Source organism: Dysidea avara, chromosome 8 (genome assembly GCF_963678975.1).
Source record: "Dysidea avara chromosome 8, odDysAvar1.4, whole genome shotgun sequence".
In the NCBI taxonomy this organism is placed as follows: Eukaryota; Metazoa; Porifera; class Demospongiae; order Dictyoceratida; family Dysideidae; genus Dysidea; species Dysidea avara.
In genome coordinates, this window is record NC_089279.1 from 22,220,689 (window position 1) to 22,244,186 (window position 23,498).

General features: G+C 39.0%; 1 protein-coding gene and 2 long non-coding RNA genes across 4 annotated transcripts in view; 1 reads left to right on the forward strand and 2 right to left on the reverse strand.

Annotated features, from left to right (window-relative positions):
• Nucleotides 1-1,293: 1,293 nt before the first annotated feature.
• Nucleotides 1,294-2,898, reverse strand: LOC136264308 (uncharacterized). Its single transcript, XR_010705064.1, has 8 exons — nucleotides 2,777-2,898; nucleotides 2,364-2,529; nucleotides 2,172-2,306; nucleotides 2,008-2,124; nucleotides 1,911-1,958; nucleotides 1,798-1,861; nucleotides 1,667-1,748; nucleotides 1,294-1,612 (listed from the first exon to the last, which is right to left on the reverse strand). It is a non-coding gene; the product is annotated as an uncharacterized lncRNA (long non-coding RNA).
• Nucleotides 2,899-10,243: 7,345 nt separating this feature from the next.
• Nucleotides 10,244-23,498, forward strand: part of LOC136263407 (uncharacterized) — a 33,537-nt gene continuing 20,282 nt past the window's right edge. The window contains exons 1-2 of one of the 2 annotated variants that reach the window (XM_066057921.1): nucleotides 10,244-10,470; nucleotides 18,847-19,017. In XM_066057921.1, coding sequence (XP_065913993.1) covers nucleotides 18,943-19,017 — 75 coding nt within the window. In that variant the 5' untranslated portion in view covers nucleotides 10,244-10,470; nucleotides 18,847-18,942. The remainder of the gene's footprint in view (nucleotides 10,471-18,846; nucleotides 19,018-23,498) is intronic. The other variant, XM_066057922.1, reaches the window with a different exon arrangement.
• On the reverse strand, nucleotides 13,241-21,514 carry LOC136263408 (uncharacterized). Its single transcript, XR_010704629.1, has 3 exons — nucleotides 21,215-21,514; nucleotides 20,951-21,164; nucleotides 13,241-13,784 (listed from the first exon to the last, which is right to left on the reverse strand). It is a non-coding gene; the product is annotated as an uncharacterized lncRNA (long non-coding RNA).

The following is a 23,498-nucleotide window of genomic DNA, read 5'->3' on the forward strand; positions in this document are numbered from 1 at the left end:
TTTGGTCTCACCTTACCAAACTATAGAAATAAGTCTGGGTCAGCTCAGCGGAGCCCCCCTCATATCAACTACTTCCTCCGCCGCTGTAGGCGCGCATGCACTTTTAATAATCATAGCTAGCCATACCTATACAACTATAGATAAATACTATAAGTATACATGTTGATGGAGGAAATCAAGCCATTCACTGGTATTCAACTATAACTGCTAAACTGTGCTGTGATTTGGCTATGTAGCTATAGCATCAGTTTAATAAAACAGTAGCTACAAGTACATGTATACAATAAAATACTATCTCTAGCTATATAGAGTAAATCATGTGGTTGCAGCTATGTATAACTAATCAATGTAGCTACAGCTTTGGCATGCAGTCAGTCAATATCTACCCCCTTGCCGGTTCTATCTGAGGTTCCCCAAGGGAGTATTTTGGGACCCCTATACACTTCATTATTTACATGAATGATTTACCATCTTGTGTTACCATCAGTAAAACTTTACTATTCATTGACGACACCAAGATTTATAATACTGTTAGATATTTCACTGTTTCAAAATGATTTAGACTCAGCAACTTTGTGGAGTACGAGATATAATATTTCTTTATTCCAAAAAAGAGTGTCCACCTATATTAATGCAAAAGTCATCACTATAATTACAAAATAGCTGACACACAGGTTTTAACAAATAGTTCACATAAAAATCTCGGTATTATAATATCATCAGACCTATCTTGGGATCAACACTACAAAAGCATAATCCCTAAGACCTACAGAATGCTAGGACTGCTCCATCGCAGCTTTAGCAAGCATCAAACAGTGACAGCCAAGAGAACTTTGTATATTTCCTTAGTGAGATCGCAAGTTATATACTGTTCAGTGATTTGGGAACCTAACCATATCAAGCAGGGGTGGATCGGGGGGGGGGGCTTTGGGGGCTGAAGCCCCCCTTCATATTTAGGCTTTACTTGATCAATATGCTGAAAATTATAATGAAATTTTGTCTTAGCATAATTATATAATCACTAATAATACAAATACTCATAAAACTACCTTATAAACATCTCCAAATTGCAGTATTTTAGCATCTATTATTCAAAATTTCCTGGGGGGCATGCCCCCAGACCCCCTAGTTCCAGGGAAGTGTGCTTTGCACATCTCTACCCAAGAGATTAGTACCTTGAGTTAGTCCCCCCTTTTATAAATCCTACACTGTTAAAAATAAGGAGTAACTGTTACTCCCCTAGGGGAGTTCCCAGTGTAGGGAGGATTTAACACCCCTATATTTTTGTGGAGAGTAACTAACACCCCACAAAGGAGTAACAGGAACCCTTTGAAAAATCTATTGTAGGGAGTTCTAGTTACTCTAGGAGAGTTCACATAAGCATGCAAGGCGTTTCCTTTACTCCATGAAATTCTGCAAATAACTCCGTATAAAATTTCAAATGATGTTAAAGACATACAGCAAAACTGTAACAAAATATTTACAATATCCAGCTTTATAATATTGGAAAGTCTCAGAAAAAAAGAGACCAGTAGCAAGGCTTCATCATCAGCAAACGATGCTTCACTGCCACTTCACTGGAGTTACTTCCTGCCACATGACATGTTATCAGCTGTAGTAAATAGCAGTATAGTAAAGAAATATTCAACAATCATATACTTGTTACCTTTATGGCTGAAGGTACGTCACACACAGTTGCCAACAAAGTTGTAAAAACAATTTTCAGACAGCAGCATTGGTAGTGTAAACTAAACAGGCAAACAGTTGTTATCATGCAAAACAGCACTTTTTTGCTACCTGGAGCCAGTTCATCATTTTGTTTGTCTATTTGTTCACTGATTTCTTGTGGCACCTGTAATAGCTATATGTTTACAAATTGATGCACAGTCACTGTATGTTAACACACTTACTGGATGTTGTAAAAATTCTATGTTCTCAGTGACATTGAGACATCCATGCTAAAAAAGTAAATATGTGCTTACGTAACTATAAACATTATCTCCTTACAGGTCAAGAATAACTTGGAAAGTTGATGAAGTTGAAGACACACAATGTACATTGACAATGTATCAAAGATTCTTGTTAACTGCAGACGATACATCTTACTAGTTAATTCCAGTGAATCTGCATGTAATTATGTAAAAAGACATGATACAGGCTACTGACCTTACCAGGCAATATCATTGTGTCCGGCTGCTAACGTCAACTGAAGCCGGGCAGAATGACGGACATGATATGTACGCCATGTTTAAGCTAGGTGGCTTTCCTCTCCTCCCTCAAGTCTTCAACTTCTTACACACTGACTACTATAGTAGTAGCTAGCGGTAAGCTTGGATGGGCTGAATAGTGAATACTGTACGTACCAGTCAGTGCGGATACGACTGAGTCCGCCGAATTTTAAGTTCTCTTTCCCTGAGTCTTGAACTATTTCTGCCGTATCACAATAAGGCGCCTAAACCCTCACGAGCAGTGGTGACTTCGTCCTCCTGTTTTCGTACTCTCTGTTTCCTTCACTATGTCTTGGTTAGCCTGTAAAATAAAACATGAGTAAATGGCTGCCATTGAAAAGGAAGCCTAAATAATTACTTTCCTTTTTTACATTGAGTGGCTAGAATTGAACTGTTTAGTTCAGTAATGGAGAAAATAACATAGTGAGACAGCTATAACCTGCATGTGACTCATTCATATGTGGCCTCAGCCATACTGGCTCACTGAGTTCACCTTAGCTACTAGTTAGCTGGTAATGGGAACTCTTCAGTTTGGTGCCTTCACTTACTTGGAGTTCTCTTTACCCTTAGTGGGTTACTGTTACTCTCCTAGTAATCCAAACTCCCCTTTCAGAGTAAAATATTTCACTCCCCTAGTTACTGTTACTCCCCTGTTTTAACAGTGTATATCCGCCCCTGTCAAGGACATCACACTTATTGAGCAGGTCCAGAGAAGAGCAACAAAGTTTATTTTAAATGACTATAGTTCTGATTATTAGTGTAGCTAGCTAGTATAATTATTGTATTAGCTTATATAGTAGCTATATAGCTAGTTAGCTAACTATAGCTAAATACATGCAATATGCATGGGTGTCTGTTAGCTAGATAGCAATATATCTACTGAATGGTTGGATCGCGTACTGTTTGCAACTAGCCATATAGACCTTGGAGTTACTGCACGATGGCTATATCTGAGTGGGAAACACGGATCCCTGGTGATATATGTGCGGAGAAACACGAATCCCTAGGGATATGTGTGTGCGGTGAAATATTTTTAAAAATCGCTACGGGAAACACATATCACTGACAGCTTTTGGTGGGAAACACGGATCCCTAGTGATATGTGTGCGGGGAAACACGGATCCCTAGGGATATGTGTGCGGGAAACACGTTACCCGGGGAAACATATATCACTGTGACACCGGCTTCGCTCCAACCCTAGCTCGCCTCGAACTCACCCAAAAACTTACCTTCATACAACTAGTGTGTTTGATACTGGAGTTATGGGGACGTTTATACAACAATGACCGGCTAAATAAATATCAAAACCGTGACCGGTGACCGGCTAAATATCCACTTCGTATAATTAATGTATTTACGAGTAGGCAGCTAGCTGGATACAGTGAATAGCTACACCGCTACAAAATACAGTATACTATACTGGTTTGTATGCAATATAAGTGACTGAACAAATCATCACTTAAATATCCTGGTGGACAGTCACGAGATCAACCACTATTCGAAAATGGCGCGATGTAGGGTGAGACTGAGTTTGAAGAGTCTTTCGACAGGACTAGTGGGTTGTTGATTTCTACTCAAGATCTCATCCAGATGGCCGATATAATGTATGGGTGTACAGGGATGGGGTAAAACCGGGACAGGGACGGGGGCGGGGACAATAGGGGTAAAACCGGGACGGGGACGGGGAAAATAAGGGTAAAACCGGGACAGGGACGGGGACGGGGACGGCCAACAGGAGTAAAACCGGGACGAGGACAGCCGAGGTATAGGGACCACTGTTAGAGTAAGCGATTTTCTCTGAAGGGATTGAATCTTGGATTGGATATAAGTTATGTATGGTTAAGCAAAAATATCAAGTAGCTTTGAGGTAATTTAATCTTTAAACTGTCACTTAAGGTTTGAGAGATTTTGACGTCCTTATAAGCTAGTGCATGGCTTAGCTAAGAAAAATCAAGTAGCTTTCTCGAGTAGCCTTTGAACTACCATATAAGGTTAGAGAGATTTTGACATCCTCAGCTAGCTATATAAACCCAGACCTCACACTAAGACACTCTTCTGTTCAGTGTTTTTTCAAATGGATTGTGAAGTGGAAGATCAAATCATTTCGTGCCCAGATTGTAATTATTGTCTTTGTGCATACAAGATCCCCCCGGGAAGCCTGCACAGTATTAAAAATTACTTTCTAGCGATTTGAATGTATCTCTGGACTATAACCAAGTTGTAGATCACTTGGAGAATTCTGACACAACGTATAAGGAGTACATCAACACTTTGGATGCTAATTCTCCCATCCAACCTATAAAGGAGGGACAGTGTTCCTTTATGATCTAGGTCTATAGATGAAGCACAGTGGGAAGTCAAGAAAAAGAAGCTAAGGCAAGTGGAATTATTTAGCCCGCCGTGCAAGCTGAAAATTAGTTTACTCATATGCTAGGCAAGAGTTCATAATATAGTAGTGGAGGAGAGTGTCTAACTGAAATACTTCCATGGAACACAGTGTGTTAAGTTACACCTGAGTCTGATCAAAGAATAAAGACTTGACCTTATCAGCACCAATTAATGCTAATCAAATGTTCTCTATCACCAGTGGAGGTAGTTTTCTGTTTATATCCACAGGTATTTTCAGCATACAATGAGCCTGCCAGAATGGAGCTTTACTATCATGCTGGAATTTCTGTCCACACATTAGTTCAGTTAGCTCTTGCTTATCACACATCAGTCCAGTGCTTTAACACTGATTATGCAGATATCATTACAGCAGTGCTGCTAATTGTAGCTTGTATGGATGAACACCTAGACCTGGCCAATATTGAATTGGACAATGAAGCTGCTACAATGAAAACACCTAGACCTGGCCACCTAGACCTAGACCAATGAACACCTAGACCAATGAACACCTAGACCTGGCCAATATTGAATTGGACAATGAAACTGCTACAAAAATGCCGCATACAATTTCCTTTCTTTGAAAGAAGCCAATGATAAAATGTTTGATCTTTCTTCCTCCTCAGAGGATCTTTATCAGTCTGAGATGGATGAAGTTAAACTTCATTGTTTTTGCTTGACTCCTTGGATTGATGGATCATATTTCCCATCCCAGGCCATGTCATGGCTTATTGTGGAACTGAATTTCCCAGCACGCCACCTTGAAAGGCAAAATATATCATTGCTGATTGAATTGCTGCTACTGCCTGTACAGCAAACAGTATAAGAAATCAGCTTTATGAATGCAAAGGTAAATCAAAAGTTTTGTCATGCCTGTTTACCAATAAAAGTCCATGGGTAATTCTGATCAGCATAGAATCAACCGGCCTCAAAGAAATCAATAACTTAATTGTCATTGTTACTCATCATTATTCTATCAAGATATTGTGGCATGGACGTCCCTAATATTATGATGGTATGAAGTCAACAAAACAACAGTCATTTGTAAAATATTCCTCTAACATGACCACAAAGTTGAAAATTTCAACTGGTTCACATGCTAATCAGTTACCTTTTGTAGATAAATTTTTAAAAATTTGACCTCCTATAGGTTTGAATTTGGGAGCATTTTTGATAACATTTAGCTAACAAAGTGTATGCTTGCAATGCATATAAAGATTAGTTAGTCTATTTGAGATAAAACCTGTTTGATGGTAAAGTGTACTAAATCTAAAATAAGGTACAGCTATAGTATTGTTATAATGACATTAGAATTGTGACTGTTCTATTAGAGTAGTGACTGCTCTATTAGAGTATCTCGATCTTAGCACAAAAATCAAACTTATTTGTCTCATTTTCTTTACAATGTACAGTATAACTGTAAAGTGTACTTATAACTGTTGTCTTCTATTTGTCCATTAGTTTTCTATACTTTTGAACAGTATGAATGCATGATTCCAGTTTCTGGTATCAATATAGTGCCGTAGGTCCAAGGGGGGCACAGCACTCCTTGCACCACCCTCAGATCCGCCTATGACCTTATATATTACTAAGTATAGCTATATTATCCTGCATGAAAATACCTGTGGATATAAACAGAAAACTACCTCCATGGTGATAGAGAACGTTTGATTAGCATTAATTGGTGCTGCTAAGGGCAAGTCTTTATTCTTTGATCAGACTCAGGTGTAACTCAACACACTGTGTTCCATGGAAGTATTTCAGTTAGACACTCTCCCCCACTACTATATTATGAATTTTTGCCTAGCATATGAGTAAACTAATTTTCAGCTTGCACAGCAGCTTGAGCTAAATAATTCCACTTGCCTTAGCTTCTTTTTCTTGACTTCCCACTGTGCTTCATCTATAGACCTTGATCATAAAGGAACACTGTCCCTCCTTTATATATATGGGAGAATTAGCTAGCATCCAAAGTGTTGATGTACTCCTTATATGTTGTGTCAGAATTCTTCAAGTGATCTACAACTTGGTTATAGTCCAGAGATACATTCAAATCGCTAGAAAGTAATTTTTAATACTGTGCAGGCTTCCCGGGGGATCTTGTATGCACAAAGACAATAATTACAATCTGGGCACGAAATGATTTGATCTTCCACTTCACAATCCATTTGAAAAACCACTGAAGAGTGTCTTAGTGTGAGGTCTGGGTTTATACAGCTAGCTGAGGATGTCAAAATCTCTTTAACCTTATATGGTAGTTCAAAGGTTACTCGAGAAAGCTACTTGATTTTTTTTTAGCTAAGCCATGCACCAGCTTATAAGGACGTCAAAATCTCTCAAACCTTAAGTGACAGTTTAAAGATTAAATTACCTCAAAGCTACTTGATATTTTTGCTTGCCATACATAACTTATATCCAATCCAAGATTCAATCCCTTCAGAGAAAACAGCTTACTCTAACAGTGGTCCCTATACCTCGGCTGTCCTCGTCCCGGTTTTACTCCTGTTGGCCGTCCCCGTCCCCGTCCCGGTTTTACCCTTATTTTCCCCGTCCCCGTCTCGGTTTTACCCCTATTGTCCCCGTCCCTGTCCCCGTCACCGTTTTACCCCATCCCGGTGTACAGCTTCTTGCCGCGGAATGAGGCGCCTAGTTGTCACTGCCAGCCTCTCGCCCAGTAAAGAAGCCAAGCCAAGAAATGCTAATGATTATTTATGAAGATTGAATTGTGATACCGGTATAAGTGTGCTGGTTTAGAATTAATAAGAAGGCACCTGCCGTACACGTGATAAATTAATGTCAAATGTCAGCACACGTGATACGTAGAACCCACAATCATTTCTGTACAAAACGATACGAATACTATGCTGTACTGTAAGGTATTTGGAAGTACTGTATGTGTAGTTTTCTGCTATAGTTAGGCTGAGAAACTTGGTAACTGCTCCTGCCATGCATTTTCAATAACATCTGAAATGTACGTGTAAATATGATTGTCCAGAGATTTACATGAAAGTAATATAGTTCAAGCTGGTCAGTTAATTGGTCCAGGTTATTGGTGCGGCTCAGGCCTGACCAACCGGACCGTCTCCTCCGGCCTTGCACACACACACACACACACACACACACACACACACACACACACACACACACACACACACACACACGCACACACACACACACACACGTAGTGTACTATATAAGTGTTTGAGGTTAGTGTAAGATAATATTGTGGTTAGTGACTACCTTGCTTCAAACCCTTTGGAATGTGTTGGTTTCAATGATTAGACATTTATTCCAACATATAGACATAGCTTTAAAAGCATCGCATTCAAAAGTGATTGTATTATAAGAATATTTATACAGGTAACTACACCAATGCACACGACCAAAAAATGTACTGAATTTCTGGTAACAGCTTCTAATAAACTGAATGACTCAGAGAAACTTGCCTGCACAACTCAGTGTCACTTTGGATGAATAATGCTTATAAATATGTAATTATAGACCTGTCAGTCTTACATCTACAGTAGTTAAGGTTATGGAATTGATTATTACAACTAATATACTAGAACATCTAAACTCCAATAACTTGTTGACATCCCACCAGTTTTAAATGGGGAAAAATCATGTTGGCAAGATGTGAAGAGTGGTGTTCCACAAGGATCAATTCTAGGACCTCTTCTCTTCCTTATTTATGTTAATGATATGCCGAAATCCATCTCAAGTCATGTGTTTTTATTTGCAGATAATACCAAGCTTATACGAACCATTTCTACATTGGCAGACCATGTACAACTCCAAGCTGATTTAGATAATCTAGCCAAATGGTGTGATGCGTGGCAACTGAAGTTCTAAATGTAAAGTGATTCACTTTGGTCGTGCCACACACAGCTTTGGAGGCTACTATCTTAATGCAGACCTCTCAGGCAGTTTCAACGTGAGACTCAAGTTTTTGGGCCTCTTCTCAAGGTCTCATGGTTTCTCAAGGTCACGCTCCAGATCTCAAGAATTTTCAAGGTTTTCGCCTATAAATAAAACTCAAACCCACAATCGAAAACTTTTCATCAACTTAATATAAGAAATGGCACTCACGTGATAAATATTTAAAATTTATGGCGCTCAAATCTATATAAGACTGGAGCCAACCTGTAACCCAAGGCTGTATTACAGCATGGTAAGGTGACTTCTCATTTTTGTTTAGTAGTAAATAAGTTTTTCTACCATTAATCAACTTTGAATAGACTTGGTTACTAAGATAGATGGTGGGAAATATATCATGTGCCAGAGCAGAGGCCAGATTCGGACCTAGTGAAAGGATTAGTGATACCTACAATCATCACAAAGATAGGCATAGAGCTGAATAAGCAGACTTATGATTCATGTGATACTACACCATGCTTGGAATTCCAGGTTGTTTAGATTTTATGTGTAGATTAACACCATAGAGCATAGAAATAAGCTGCGAATAACAGCAGTATGCATGCAGTATAGCTAGTTCATACTTGTTGACATTCTTTATTACTAAATGTGTGTGCGCGTGAACCCCACTGTTGCATGAGGCCATGCACTTGGGGTGTCTCAAGGTTAACTCCAGATCCAAGTTGAGAGGTCTGTTAATGGTGTCTCATTGGACTCAGTTAATTGTCATAAGGACTTGGGTATTATATTTGATGCAAATTAAAAGTTCCACCAACACGCTTCTGAAGTAGCTATGAAAACGAACAGGGTATTGGTTTGTATGAAAAGAAGCTTTATCGATTTGAATGAATTTTTACTGTCACGATTGTACAAATCAATGGTTCTACCAATATTAGAATACGGAAATGTAATTTGGGGACCCCATTATGTATTAGATCAACATAAACTTGAGGGTGCGCAACAGCATGCTACAAAACTAGTACCATCTTTAAGAGTAAAGTCTTACATAGATCGACTGACATCAATGAATTTACCATCTCTCTTGTACAGGCACAGACATGGTGACTTAATATTTCTTTTCAAGATGTTGAATGATTACTTCATTCTGGATCACTCCAACTTTTTTACTTTCTCCCACAATACACAAACTAGAGGTCATGCATATAAATTACTTAAGCCCCCTGCCCACCTTTCATGCCGGGTCAACTATTGTGGTACTAGAGTAATTAATGACTGGAACAATCTTACAAGTGATATTGTAGGAAATTCTTCATTAAATAATTTTAAATCAGCTATAGATAATTGCTTTTATGACTAGATTTATGAATAATTATATTCATAGTTAATTTTGTTTATTGTATCTAATTTATGTATGTGTATGTATATAATTGAATGGGTGTACAGGCTTCTAAGCCTCAATCCAAATCACATCATAATCATAACACAATAGCTATGCTATGATGTTACTGGACTCTGCAGTGTGGTGATAGCTACTGATTTCCCGCCTTGCTTCATAGTTAAATAAGTAGCTAGCCATTTGAAGTTAGTAAAGATGATCATGATGTGGCTAGTTTACTTTGATACCTTATATGCAGTTGTGGATATCCATTTTATAGAATACCACACATTTATAAGGCAATATAGCTATTCCAGTCCCCCCACCATTCTATTCAATCCTCCTACATGTAGGAGAACTCACCACACGACCACGAGAACTCCTACACGTCTGCGCGACTGCCTGAGTCAGCATGTTGAAATGGCCGGACTATATAGTAGGATATCGACTACTTGCTTAAGGTTTTGGTTAGGGTAATTTTATTACACTTGAATACTAGTTGCTTATACTGTGCGGCGCCAAGCCACCGTGAGTAGCGGGTACTACACGGCAGTATAGTGGCCGCCATAACTGAGAAGCCGAATAGCCGGAGGAAGTGAAAATTAAGTGAGTTCAACATAAAACACTGGTGCGTACTGTAGTTTAGTACTGTAGCCTTTGATGTCATGCACAGTAAAAACAAACTAGTGAACGTCACTACTAAATGTAGTGAACGTCACTACTAAATGTAGTGAACGTCACTACTAATGTCTGCCACAATACTCACTATTTTTGTGTAGTGACGTTCACTACTAAGTTTGTAGTGAACGTCACTACATTGACCACCAAGTAGTGATGTTCACTGTAAAAAGTAGTGACGTTCACTACAAAAAGTAGTGAACGTCACTACTAAAAGTAGTGAGTATTGTGGCAGAGCAATTCACTACTAATTTTTTACAGTGTGCATTGCTTTAAATTGCCGTGGTTATAGCCATCAGTGGTGTCTCAAAAGTTGCTTCTTTTTTTAACACACTGCCACAAATCCGTTAGTACGGGAGGTGGCCCGGAACACGAGGAGGTTACGGCAGAGATGGAACACGGAACTTTTACTTCAGTTTGTTTTTTCATACCAGCACTTAGCTAAGGAATGGATCCAATGTGCACAACTGTATGACTCGGCCATAGATAATATACTATCTACAACACCCGTCTGAGCATTGTAGGCAGTCTCCTTATATAGGGTCCGCAATCCGAAAAATCAACTTCTACAAATCAATCCCCCTACCATTGTGGGATGTTCATTGTAGTATCCCATTGCTTGATCCACCATGAAACCGGAGGGACGATTGTTGTCTTCACAGAAATATCGTTTTCAGTATCTCGCAAGATGCAAAATTTATTTTTAAAATTCGTTCTCCACACAAAGGACCGGATGAAACTTGCTACTTAGCCAAATCGTATCCAGAGTTGTTGTAGTTGAAAAGTACGCACAGAAATAAGTAAATGATCTGCTGGGTGCCCGGCACAGGGTTGTTTTCTTTGAAAAAAACAGACAAAGAGATACGAAGTTTCGAATTCAAACTGCCCTACCACCCAGGGCAAGAGAAGCCAACTATTCCTCATAGTGTTTCGATATGGTTGGGTGCATAGTCTGTCTATGCTGTTAGTTTGGAAAAGATCTGAGACTTCTCACCATCTGGGTGACGAGCGTCAAATTTTTCTGCAGCATCAAAGAATTGTGTCGTGCTTTCTAGCCATTTCCAGCACTTCTGCAGCCACAACAATCATCAATTATAAACTAAAACTATGGCAAAAGATGTCCCTGAACGTTTGGTAGCAGCGGTTGTCAATTATTATTTCATCCACGGCTTCCACGCCTCGCTCTAAGCTATGCATCCAGGGAGGCAGCAAAATCGTCCAAATTTGACTTCACCCCTCACGCTCCACAGCAGCTTCAAGTTTTCACTAGCCGATCACCCCACATCACCATTATGCTGCAAAACATCCAAAAACAAACCGAAAAAAGCACAAAATCTTTCATTTTTGATTCGAGCTGGGTGGAGATCCTGGTGAGCTGCTGATATACTGCACCATATGAAATCACAGAAACACCAACTACTACTACTACCAAACGTTTTGATCCATCCTTTATCATCATTCTAAACAAAATTAAGTGACCAGTGTGTCATCAGAAGTACTGGAAAGCACTTTGGTACCATTGAGAGAATCCCTTGAAATGACGCACAAAATTTTTGACGTTCTTCACCCAGATGGTGAGAAGTCTCAGATCCTTTCCAGACTAACAGCATAGACAGAGTATGCATCCAACCTTATCACATCACTATGAGGAAGAGTTGGCTTTTCTTGTCTTGGCTGGTAGGGCAGTTTGAATTCGAAATTTTGTGTTTCGTTTTCTGCTTTTTGAGAGAAAGCAACCCTGTGCCAGGAACCCAGTGAACCATTTGCTTATTACTGTGCGTACTTTTTAACTACATTAACTCTAGATAATACCTAGCTAAGTAGCAAGTTCTATCCTGTTCTTTGTGTGGAGCACGAAATTTAAAAAATAATTTTTGCATCTCACGAAATACTAAAGTCGATATTTCTGTGAAGACAACAATCGTGCCTCCGGTTTCATGGTGGATCTAGCAATGGGATACTATAATGAACAACCCACAATGGTAGGGGGATCGATTTGTAAAAGTTGATTTTTCGGATTGCGGACCCTATATTATATTAGCTACTGCCACTTCACTGTATGGATAGTGACTCGAGTTAGATTAGATTAGATTATTCACCTTTGTCAATGGATGAGAACTGGTCAAGACTCACGGTAGTGAGTCGCGAGGCCAAGAAGCACAAAGCGCGCGCCCACAAAATATTAAACACGCGATCACTACTGTGAGTCATTTACATGAGGGATTGATTACGCAATCTTTTAAAATCTGCATGGCGAAATCTCAGCCTTACTAAAAGATTCCGCCTCGAAACCAAGGGCATGTAACCTTTGTATAATGAGTAACTACTACACGAAAAGTCAGGCGAATTGTTGGAGTAGTTTGTTCCATTGCCCACCCATTTACAATGCATTAATTAAATTATTTATTCAAATGTGCATCGTTCTTTTTTTCATTTTCTTCGTCATCGCATCCCATTGGAGCGATTTTCTTTCAACCATGAAGTCGTATTGTAAAAAGGCTGCGGCTATCAGGTGCTTTTTACACAATGTATCTGTACATTTAATTTCGCTAAGAGTTGTTTGTTGGTTTATGAGATCGCTTTTGTGCTCTTTGAAGATTCAAACTTGCCGCCATGACATCGAGATGTGAGGCGCTCGCCTCAATTCCCAAACCCAAACAGTGTGGAAGTGGTTAGCCATAGCGAGCTGGCTGATTTCATTGTGCTGTCAACTCTTGGTTTAATTGTGAGTCCAGTCACTGATTTGTTTTAAATTTGCCACGGTATGCCTCCACTGACTCGTTATAGCGTGACTCCGGCCCATGCAGGGCCGTACATAGCTATAGCCAGCTGTTTCATACCCGCTGTAGTGATATAGTTGAAGTAACTTACTGCTACATTACCCGTGCACGTCTTTAATCCCGCCCCAGCCCTTCAGTGCCTGTGAAACTTCAGTGTTCACTTAAAAAGCCAGCATCAGTGCATCACCTTTCAGTAACCCACAATTATAGACCGAAACTCTTTAATGATAGCGTGAATATACTGTAATAGTAAACAATTACATTATGATGATCCCATAAAATTTTAAAAAATGACTACAATAGCACAAGAAGCCAGGTACAGTAGCGTTTGGCTATGAAGTACCACCAAGAGTTCATAATATAGTAGTGGGGTATTGGTAGCTACCTTTTTCTTCACCATTTGTGTGATTTGTCCATTGACCATAAACTCACCCGCCAACAGTCACAACATCAGTATCCACCCTGCATATACAGAAAGGGATACAGTATGGTAAGGCACAGCAACTAAAACCATGTAATCATATAGTCAGACTAACATGTCAACAAACACTTAATTCCACTATTATGATTATTGTGAAAGTGAGCATCCCACATAGCCATTCCCAAGATGTATTCAGCATACTGCAGCAGTTGATGACCAATAACATATTTTGGAATATATTACTTGACTTGTTTTGTGGTTCTCACCTACATTGTTGACATAACAATTTTTGTTGCTACGAGACATATAAACTAGGAGGGACTAAGGGTTATAGCATAATGGTAAACAAGTTACACAACAGCAAAGGAAATTTTAATTAAACTAGCAGTGATTGGATAGTTGATAGATAAAAGTAGAAGACAATTTGTAGTATTTCCAGTCCTGATTGTTTGAGAATAAGCACATTAGCTGCTATAAGCATGAAAAAGCAAGACAGACTAAATTTTAACATGTAAACTCATTATGCACCTACCAATGTGTTCCCCCCTTGGATGTAATGCCTGTAAGTGGGGCTTTACAAGGCAAATTGACATGAAACTGCTGCTTCACTATGGGGCATTTGACAATCATTCATTAAACACCCAAGTATTTTTTCTACGCTATGTCAAATCCCCCATATTGCAACTGGAGCCAATGGTGGGGATTTGACACAATAGGTTTGTCCTACCATGGGGCATTTAACATTTGGTTGTGCCCACTATAGCCCTATATATGCCCGAGGGGGAGGGGGGGGGTTAGTAGGGCAATACATTGATATGTGCATTATATATAATATGGTGCATCAACTGGGGTAAGTAGATTAAGCCTGTACCTTGCGGGCCTAAGCATGTTCCTCTCCTGCTTTAAAAAATAATCTTTTATTGCCTGCCCCTAACTGGAGTTTGCCTGACACCTTCAACATCACAAAAAGCTGTCTAAAATGGTTAATTTAGCTTTGACCATTGGCAAACTACAACACTCAACAATTATATCAGAGTATACATAACTCTATATATCTGCCCAGGTACTATATAGTAGGGTCCATGGTTGTCTCAGATCTGCTTATATTATTATCACATCAATCAATTGATGCATAGTAATTACGGCCTACTGTATGTACGCGTTGAGCCGAGCCCTCAAAAATATTAACTCATTTGTAGTATTGACTTACCCGCTAATCATTCAAATGCCTGACACATTTTTTATAGCCAAAGTTTTCACCATACATTATAGGATATAGCCTATTAACCTTTCCTGAACTGTTGGTGGAAGCACTTGTTTGCTCTTGACATATTTGTTGTCATCACCAACCATTTTGGTTGGTTGAAATGTTGAGAAAATATCCTCTTTCATTTTTAGCTGTTTTCTCAGGGTTCAGCTCAACTTGTTCGCAGTCTGACCCACGTAGCTGGAACAAGCCAGCTACGAGGCTCTGGCAAGGGGGTGTCACGTCGGCTCATGCTGTAGGTAGATCTGCGACCGCAGTCAAAGTCTTGACCAATTTTCACCTTGACCTTTGACTTGCAGCATTTATCATCGTGACTTGAGCGTTTCTTGTTGAACTTTTGACCTCCACTTATTTATCTATGTTCCTATACGCACCTGCACTTGTAACCTAGTATGATACTTTCTTAGTGCATGCTACCAGCAGCTGGGAGAGAAAAATCATTATAATTATGGCGAAATGCCTGTTGGAGCTTTAAAACATCTTCTTGGAGATCCTTACTTCTTGTGAGTTACGTATAATTCCGTAAACTTGATCGTAGCTACGTATAGTATTCGATTGTGGGTTTCAAATCTTCCGTATCGTCTTGACCCTTGACCCACTGTAAGAGCTATTTTGTGGCCTTGACCATTGATTAGAGTTTGACCGCGGTCGCAGATCGACCTACAGCAAGAGCCTGAGTGACACCCCCTTGCTCTGGCCTACATGCACAAGCATAGTATATAATCCCAGGAAGCTACTATGGCATGGGAGATTCCTGTCTAAAGATACGACGGTAGTTATATAGCCGTTTACAATGACTTAACTATACACGAACTTACCCGGAAATTTGCTGGGAGAATAGTGTAATGCATTCAGTGCCGTCAGGTTTCATGTCCATTCTGAGGCATACATTCAGCAACAACTTGCAGCTGATTCGGCTCCACTTGTCACGCACAGATTTCAACTACACTAGTTATATCACCAACCCACTGCTTCAGCAAGAACAGTTAAGACTGTAGCCTCGACTTTGCCGGTTCTTATCTTACATGAAACATCACACGAGATATCATGTGAGTCCTTGTGGGAATTTGAACATTATTTTCAGTTTGAATGAATTTTCTCTGAGCAAGTCACTTTTAGTAGTGCTTCTAAACACTGAACTTGGAAGCTTTTGCTACTAATTTAGCTAGCTAATCTGTTGCTGAAGCTGTTATTATGCATGCATGCATGCAGTGTCTCCTATAGCACTAAGCGACCGCAGGAGTCATACCAACAGTGTGACCTTCACACTTCTGGGTTTACAGTGTATGTAATATAATACCTAGCTGTATGTTCTCTAGTCAACAAAAAGTAGTGATATCCTGTGCCAAAAACAGTCCAGCTGTAAAAAAAGTGAGGTCAAGAATGCACAAGTACATGTTCATGGAGTAACCAAAAGACGTGATATCAAAATCTGGCCAAGAAACCATTTACAGTATAGGCACTTTTGTGCATTCATTTTCTATATGCTTCACTTTATCACATCCAGCTAGCTGTACATGTGTGCTTGCAATATAAACAATACTACTGAGATAATAAAAGATATTACACTGCATTGTTACCAAAATTAATCTAACTAAAAATTTACAATTGGTTTCTGCTTGGCCATCTTTTTGCACTGTATATTAAATAAAAAGATGGCCAAGTAGAAACCAATTGTAAATTTTTAGTTAAATTAATTTTGGTAACAATGCAGTGTAATATCTTTTATCATCTCAGTAGTATTGTTTACATTGCAAGCATACATGTACAGCTAGCTGGATGTGATAGTGTGAAGCATATAGAACATGAATGCACAAAAGTGCCTATACTGTAAATGCTTTCTTGGCCAGATTTTGATATCATGTCTTTTGGTTACTCCATGAACATGTACTTGTGCATTCTTGGCCTAGCTTTTTTTTACAGCTGGGCTTTTTTTGGCACAGGTTTACAATTACAACAGATAAGACACAGGTACAAAGGGTTAACTTAGTTAAACCTCTCAGGCTCACCAATACGTAACTTGTCTTAGGGGATCTAGGTCCAGCATCTTACCCTCAATCTTACCATCATTTTTGTTCTTTTAAGGACTCGCAGTTGACCTATAGTGTGTGGTGAGAGTCCCTTAGACTTGACCGATTAACTATTGTCTAATTTATTGTTGTTTGTTTTATTTGTCAATATTAATTTTGTCCATGGTATAGCTATATTGACATTGAACAAAATTGCTTTAGCTATTCACGTTATTATGTGACTGAAGTATCGTTTATGTACTATAAAAATCATTTCATCAATTGGAAAGAATAGTTTTTACTATTGTGGAGTAGCTACTTATTTGGTACAGCTTATCCTCAATTTATGCGGCATCGATTGCCTATCAAATTTTAAAACATCCTTTAAAACACTAGTACTGTATTGTTAGTGCTGTGTTATTGTTGTTTATTTATTTTGTTTGTTTATTTGGTAATCTTTGTTTTGTTTTGTGTCATATTGTGTATATAGTATTGTTACTTTTGCATAGAGCACTGCTGAAAAGCAGCTCTTTTGAGCTGATGTACAGTCTCCCTTTATAAATCATGAATCAATCATGTATATATTCACGTAGTATATTATATAGTTATAGGCCACGAGTGCTCTGCCTGATATAAACGCACGAGCCTGAGGGCCGTTAGGCCTGAAGGCAAGTGCGTTTATACAGGCAGAGCACGAGTGCATGTTGTATGACTGTTATGTACCACTCACCTAATAGGTGGGGAGAGTATCACAAGACAGCTGTAACACTTATAAAGGCCAGGTTTCTAACATCGATTGTGGGTAACCAAGCTGGACGTTGCGATGACGTTCCCACTGCAGTACTGCAGCCACCTGAGATATTGAAAGCTAGTACGCTATGGGTTATATCACTAACCTGCATTCACTGTTCGATTCTCATCATGTAGTGCTCAGCATGCCAGCATGCCATATAGACTAAGCACCAGACTAATCGCCATAGTGATTTTCTCGAGTGAAAAAAGCAGCTAAATAGACAGTTTAAGTAAACAAAACCTAACTAATAAACAATACTAGTCTAATTCTTACTAGTCACACTGGCTAAACTCGAATCTGGTGACATGACTAAACTGGTTACCACAATCGAACGTAAAGGTTAGTATTATTTAGAATATATTTGTTTTATTGAGTCATTGTCGAAGTGGACTACAGTTTAATCTGAGCTAAGATAGCACCAGACTAGTAAGGTGTATATGTACGTTTATATATATGTAGACTAGAGTTGTGGCCACCTGCGTTGGCTTTTTCGATCTCCATTGGCTGTTTGTAAACATTATACGTATGGTGACGTTATGGCCCACAATCGACCTTTACATGTCTGGCTATAAAAGAATTCGAGTGATCTGTGAAGTGTCTTTCCACCTATTAGGTGAGGTGTCATAGTGGTCTTGGCCACCGGCACTTGTGCTGCTGCACAAAACTGCAGCCAGTGCAATATCTGTATATTGCACTGCGGTCGGTGCATTATAACTTATAATGCACTCGTTGTGGTCTACAAAACCGCAACCAGTGCGTTATAAGTTATAATGCACTCGCTGCGGTCTGCAGCAGTGCAATATACAATTTATGGCACTGGCGGTGCCTTTGAACTGCCCACGCAGAGTGGTACATAGATAGATAAATACTGCCAGCCATTTCTATATCCAGCAATCAAAGCTGCCCAGTAATAATAAAATAACTTCATTGGCCTGCTCTAACAGTTTGGAACCTGAATAGCTAAATGTGTGGTGTATTTCTCTTTTTGTGTTGAATAACTAAGTGAAGTATAGCTCATGTTTTTCCCACTATAGCTGCATACGTAGTGCCTCACACTTCACTGCCTTTACATAGCTCCGACTCCCCTGTGCTCGGACAACTGACAACTAGTGTAACAAGTGTATGCAATCATGTCAAGTTACCCTGATTGTAGTGCCAGTCGACCACTTATTGGAGGTCCAGTACGAGTGAGATCTGGTCAAGATGTGAGTATATAATTATGACTGTATGCATAATATCTGTACTACACAAACAGAGCATGCCAACACAATGAATGTAGGGTTTTTTTGACAAATCAAGTTGTGTTCAATTCCTTAACAAGGGAAAAACAGTCACTAATTGTCAAATCTCCATTATGTCCCCATCTCCTAATAAGGGAATTCTATTGGTCATTTGATTGACATCTAAAAAGTAGTCTCTGCCTTTGCAACTCTACTGTATCAGATGGGTGTAACTAATCACTGGACTGGAACACTGGACTGGACTACTGGACTGACATACTTTTGGTTTTTACACATTCTGAGGTTGGTTTTATTGAGTCTTGCTATCCAAGGGCCTTCAGAAAACTTGCAGTCTGCTACTAAAATGATGAGTGTGAGGAGTGGAGTAAGCAAAAACTGACTTCTCACTACTTGTTATGCTCTACAGCATTTATAGTATTGTGTTTTGGAGATTGTAATATCTAGCAATAGCTAACCAAAAATCATTTTACTATATTTGTACTACCTATGTATCCTTGAACTAAATAGCTCAAACCCCTGGGACACAACCTATCCTTCCTAAGACTACTGTAGCTAAGTTCATTCATACATGCAATGTACAAACTCATTGTACAACTGTAGGTATTTTCTGCTATCATGATTAGTTCTTACATGTTCTTACATGTGCTACTACAATATGTGACCAAATTTGCAAGCTTGCTACTATCTCCAAGACGTTATTGTTGGTTAACCATAACTAGCACATTCCCAGCAGTATACTGATAAGGAGTATAGGTATATGTACTGTAGAAGAACATAATAAATAGAGGAGAAATCACTAGAAGTCAGTTTTTGCTTACTCTACTCCTCACACTCATCATTTTAGTAGCAGACTGCAAGTTTTCTGAAGGCCCTTGGCTAGCAAGACTCAATAAAACCAACCTCAAAATGTGTAAAAACCAAAAATATGTCAGTCCAGTAGTCCAGTCCAGTGTTCCAGTCCAGTAGTCCAGTCCAGTGAGTTACACCCATATCAGATGACAATAGCCCAAAGGTTAGGACAAGGAATGAATGTCAAATCCCCAATCAAAGCATAAACCTTCAGTACTTAACAAGGTTGTGTAGATATTTCATGTAACTCTAACGGAAACAAATAGTTGATCGCTCTTATCACAGTAGCATGTCCATGTGAATAAATTTCCACTCGCTAGTAACTAATCTTATCACTTTGCCTAATTTCCAGCCTTTTTGTCATCTTCAAGACATAGGAAGCACCTCATGATTAGGGGCCAGACAATGTTAAGGATGATATGCAAGATGAGCATGCATGTAAAGAATCCCCCCTCCGAGGAAACTGATGCCCTGCGATAGAGTTTCAAAGTATTTTTGGTAAAAAACGCATGCTTGAATCATGCCATCAAATATGGCAGTACATATATACATACTACTTCTATGTGTCAGTCACACAACATTCCTGATGACACAAAACTTTATTTTAGAAGCATTTTTCAACCAATGCCACCGTTAGTCTGGTGGTGCCCACCCCTTCGCATAAAGAGACCCCTTTGCATAAAGAGGAAGAGTCTGGTCTTTCTTACATTATGGAGTTGTAACAAAGGAATACAATATTAAGCAATGTCATCTGAATGATGCAATGTAAGTACTGTAAATCAGAAAAATTTCAGCATAGAAAATTTTCATTTATTAAAATTTCGATGCAACATATTTTCATCACTGGCATAATGGATGAAAATTTTTGACGGAATAATTATACGTTAATATTAGTACGTGCAAATTATTCGTATAGTTAAAATAATAATTCATTGTTTAAATGTTCGTCGATACAGCCAGTGACGAAAAATTTTTATGACAATTTTTCCTGATTTACAGTAGTTTATATGTCAGTTCAAATTACAAGGTTCTTTACTACAGTATATACCTCCATGGTTTGCTCTTGTATAGAACACCCGTAAGGGTGCTCTGTACTATTTCGGTATGGCTTCTCGCAAAATATTCTTCCCTGTGCAATCAAATGTGATTTTCTACTTTTGTCCTCTAAATTCTCAAACATTAGATACTCTTCTTCTGGACTTGAGCTTTCAGTTTCACAGATCAGTCTTCTTCATTGCCATGCCATTCCTTGCCAGAAGGTCCTATCAAAAAAACGACAAACATTCTTTTACAGTAAAAATACTATGCTTACCTGTCTGAAATTTTAAAGCCTATTGATTTAAAAATCACAGTCTAGTTCTAATTTTAGCATCAAGGTGTAGAAACTGAGCACCTGTTCTCTGACCACAGTTATTGTTGCTTAATTGAGTAATATTCGATAAATTATGGGTTACTTTATTCATTGTACCATGATGAAGAAGATACAAGACTTACTTTACTTTCTTCATGTATATCGTTCTTCTTCACTTGTGGCTACTTATTTCATCATAAAACATCGTCTGCTCAGTAGCGAGGGATTGAGGTGCACACTAAAATCCAATTAAACAAGCCACAGACTAATTAGATTATTACTGGTGACAAACACTTGCACACATTACATAATTCTACAGTATCTATGATAACTCTAAAAATACCTGGCATTAATTACATCTTGTCACATCATCTGGCTGAAGGAAACCAGCCAATGGAAAGGAACCACCAACATCACCATAAAAGGTAAAAGAAAATTAGAGGTGGGTGTTGGGGAAAATCAACAAGCTGCAAGTTAGCATAGTGGAATCTGTAAACACATGAATTTCATTACCACATGCAATCACTGTACCCTGTACCTGAGAAATTAAAGCCTGAATTGCTTTACTAATATTGCCAAATTCTGATTCCACTGCAGGCTTGACTGACAGAGGTCACCCTTCTATACTAGGAGGTTCACAAAAACTGACACCTTACCTCCACTGCAGAAGGATTATGCCTTTAAACACACACTAAAACCCATAAATGGCTACAACCTAGCAAGTATACTTTTAACCTACAGTTAGCTTGTGCAGGTACTGACAGTGCATTAGTAAAACTATAAGCACCATTAACAGTGTTGGGCATAACGCATACTTATGTAATGTGTTACTTATGTAACACATTACATAATATTATTACTTAATGCAGTAACGAAGTATTATAACACGCTACATTTTATTATTTACATAAGTAATGCATTACTAAACAGTGACATCGAATAGTGTAGACATCAAGCCTTTAGCATGTCATTGCTGAGTTAGCTTATATCTGAAGGCATCGGTCAGCCAGTCAGTTGTTGAAATTCCTAAAGAAACTTCTTGAAACTGTTTTGGGTTACCCTGAAGGCACATTTGCAATACTGCCTCATAGTCATGAAGCTGGTTGCGTTCTTGTGGGATAAGTGATCCCTACTCTACATTAACTAATGTACTGTATTATGATAGGTTCAGAAGGGTCAGCAATGTTGTATCAGTGGCGTAGCTAAGGGGGGGGGGGGGGGGGGGGGGAGGATTTGCCTCCCCATCACTAAGAGGTGTTTTTTAAAACTTCTGTCACAAGCTTACCAGTAACTGACATGCATCCCAAGTTACTGTTTGACTCGTTTGTGAATCGTGATACTAATATGATGATTTCTTGCACATTACAAGCAATGAACAAAACGATTCGCTAAAAATAGGGCATTCCCGAATCCCTAGGAGTTTCCCCGTATAGACACTATGCCTTCACCGAACAAAAACATTAGACACACAATTCTATATTTAGCCTACACTACTCACGTGGTAGTGCACTTTCGAACCAAAAAGACAAGTGACCCTCTCATAGTGACTTCGCAAGAGTTGCAACTCAGAAATGACAAGTGATATGCGATGATGCTACATACCTACTGGCTATGAGGTGATAAAGTGTTAAATGGGCAAACTTTATTTTCCCAAGTTGATCACACTGGATCTTCGTATGGTGCAGTGGCATGCCAGTTTAATTTTTTACTTCGTGAGCCAGTCAGATGAACCGCCACAAGCTTAAAAATACTGCTAACAGGAGAGGTGTAGAGCTGGGATTTCGTTCCAATACATGGCGTTTGCGGCTGAAGTGAGTGAGCTCGTCATACTGTGCCAGTGTGCTTGGCTGACGTAAGTAACTGTGACACTTTGTATTTGTACTAAAATATTCACAATATAGCTCTACTGCATTGTAGGTGAATTTGTTGGAGTACAATTGTGGCATGTGCGATGATGTTCGACGAAAATAATTCCATTGATAAGTGATAACTGGTAGCAATCAGTAATGAAGTAGTTATGTAGCTAGTTACATAAGCTGTAAGAATACAACACCGTATGTTGGTTAGCCCATCATGGGGTCATTAGCCTTTTGTGTAATTATGAACAATTTTGAGTGTTTTGTGGGGTATACCTGCCCCCACCACCTTCTGGCTAGTTTCGCCCCTGTGTTGTATGAAAATATTTAGTGCAATTCTAGAGCTGACATACAGAGGGGCATATAGCAAAAAAAATGCAGTTCAGGTT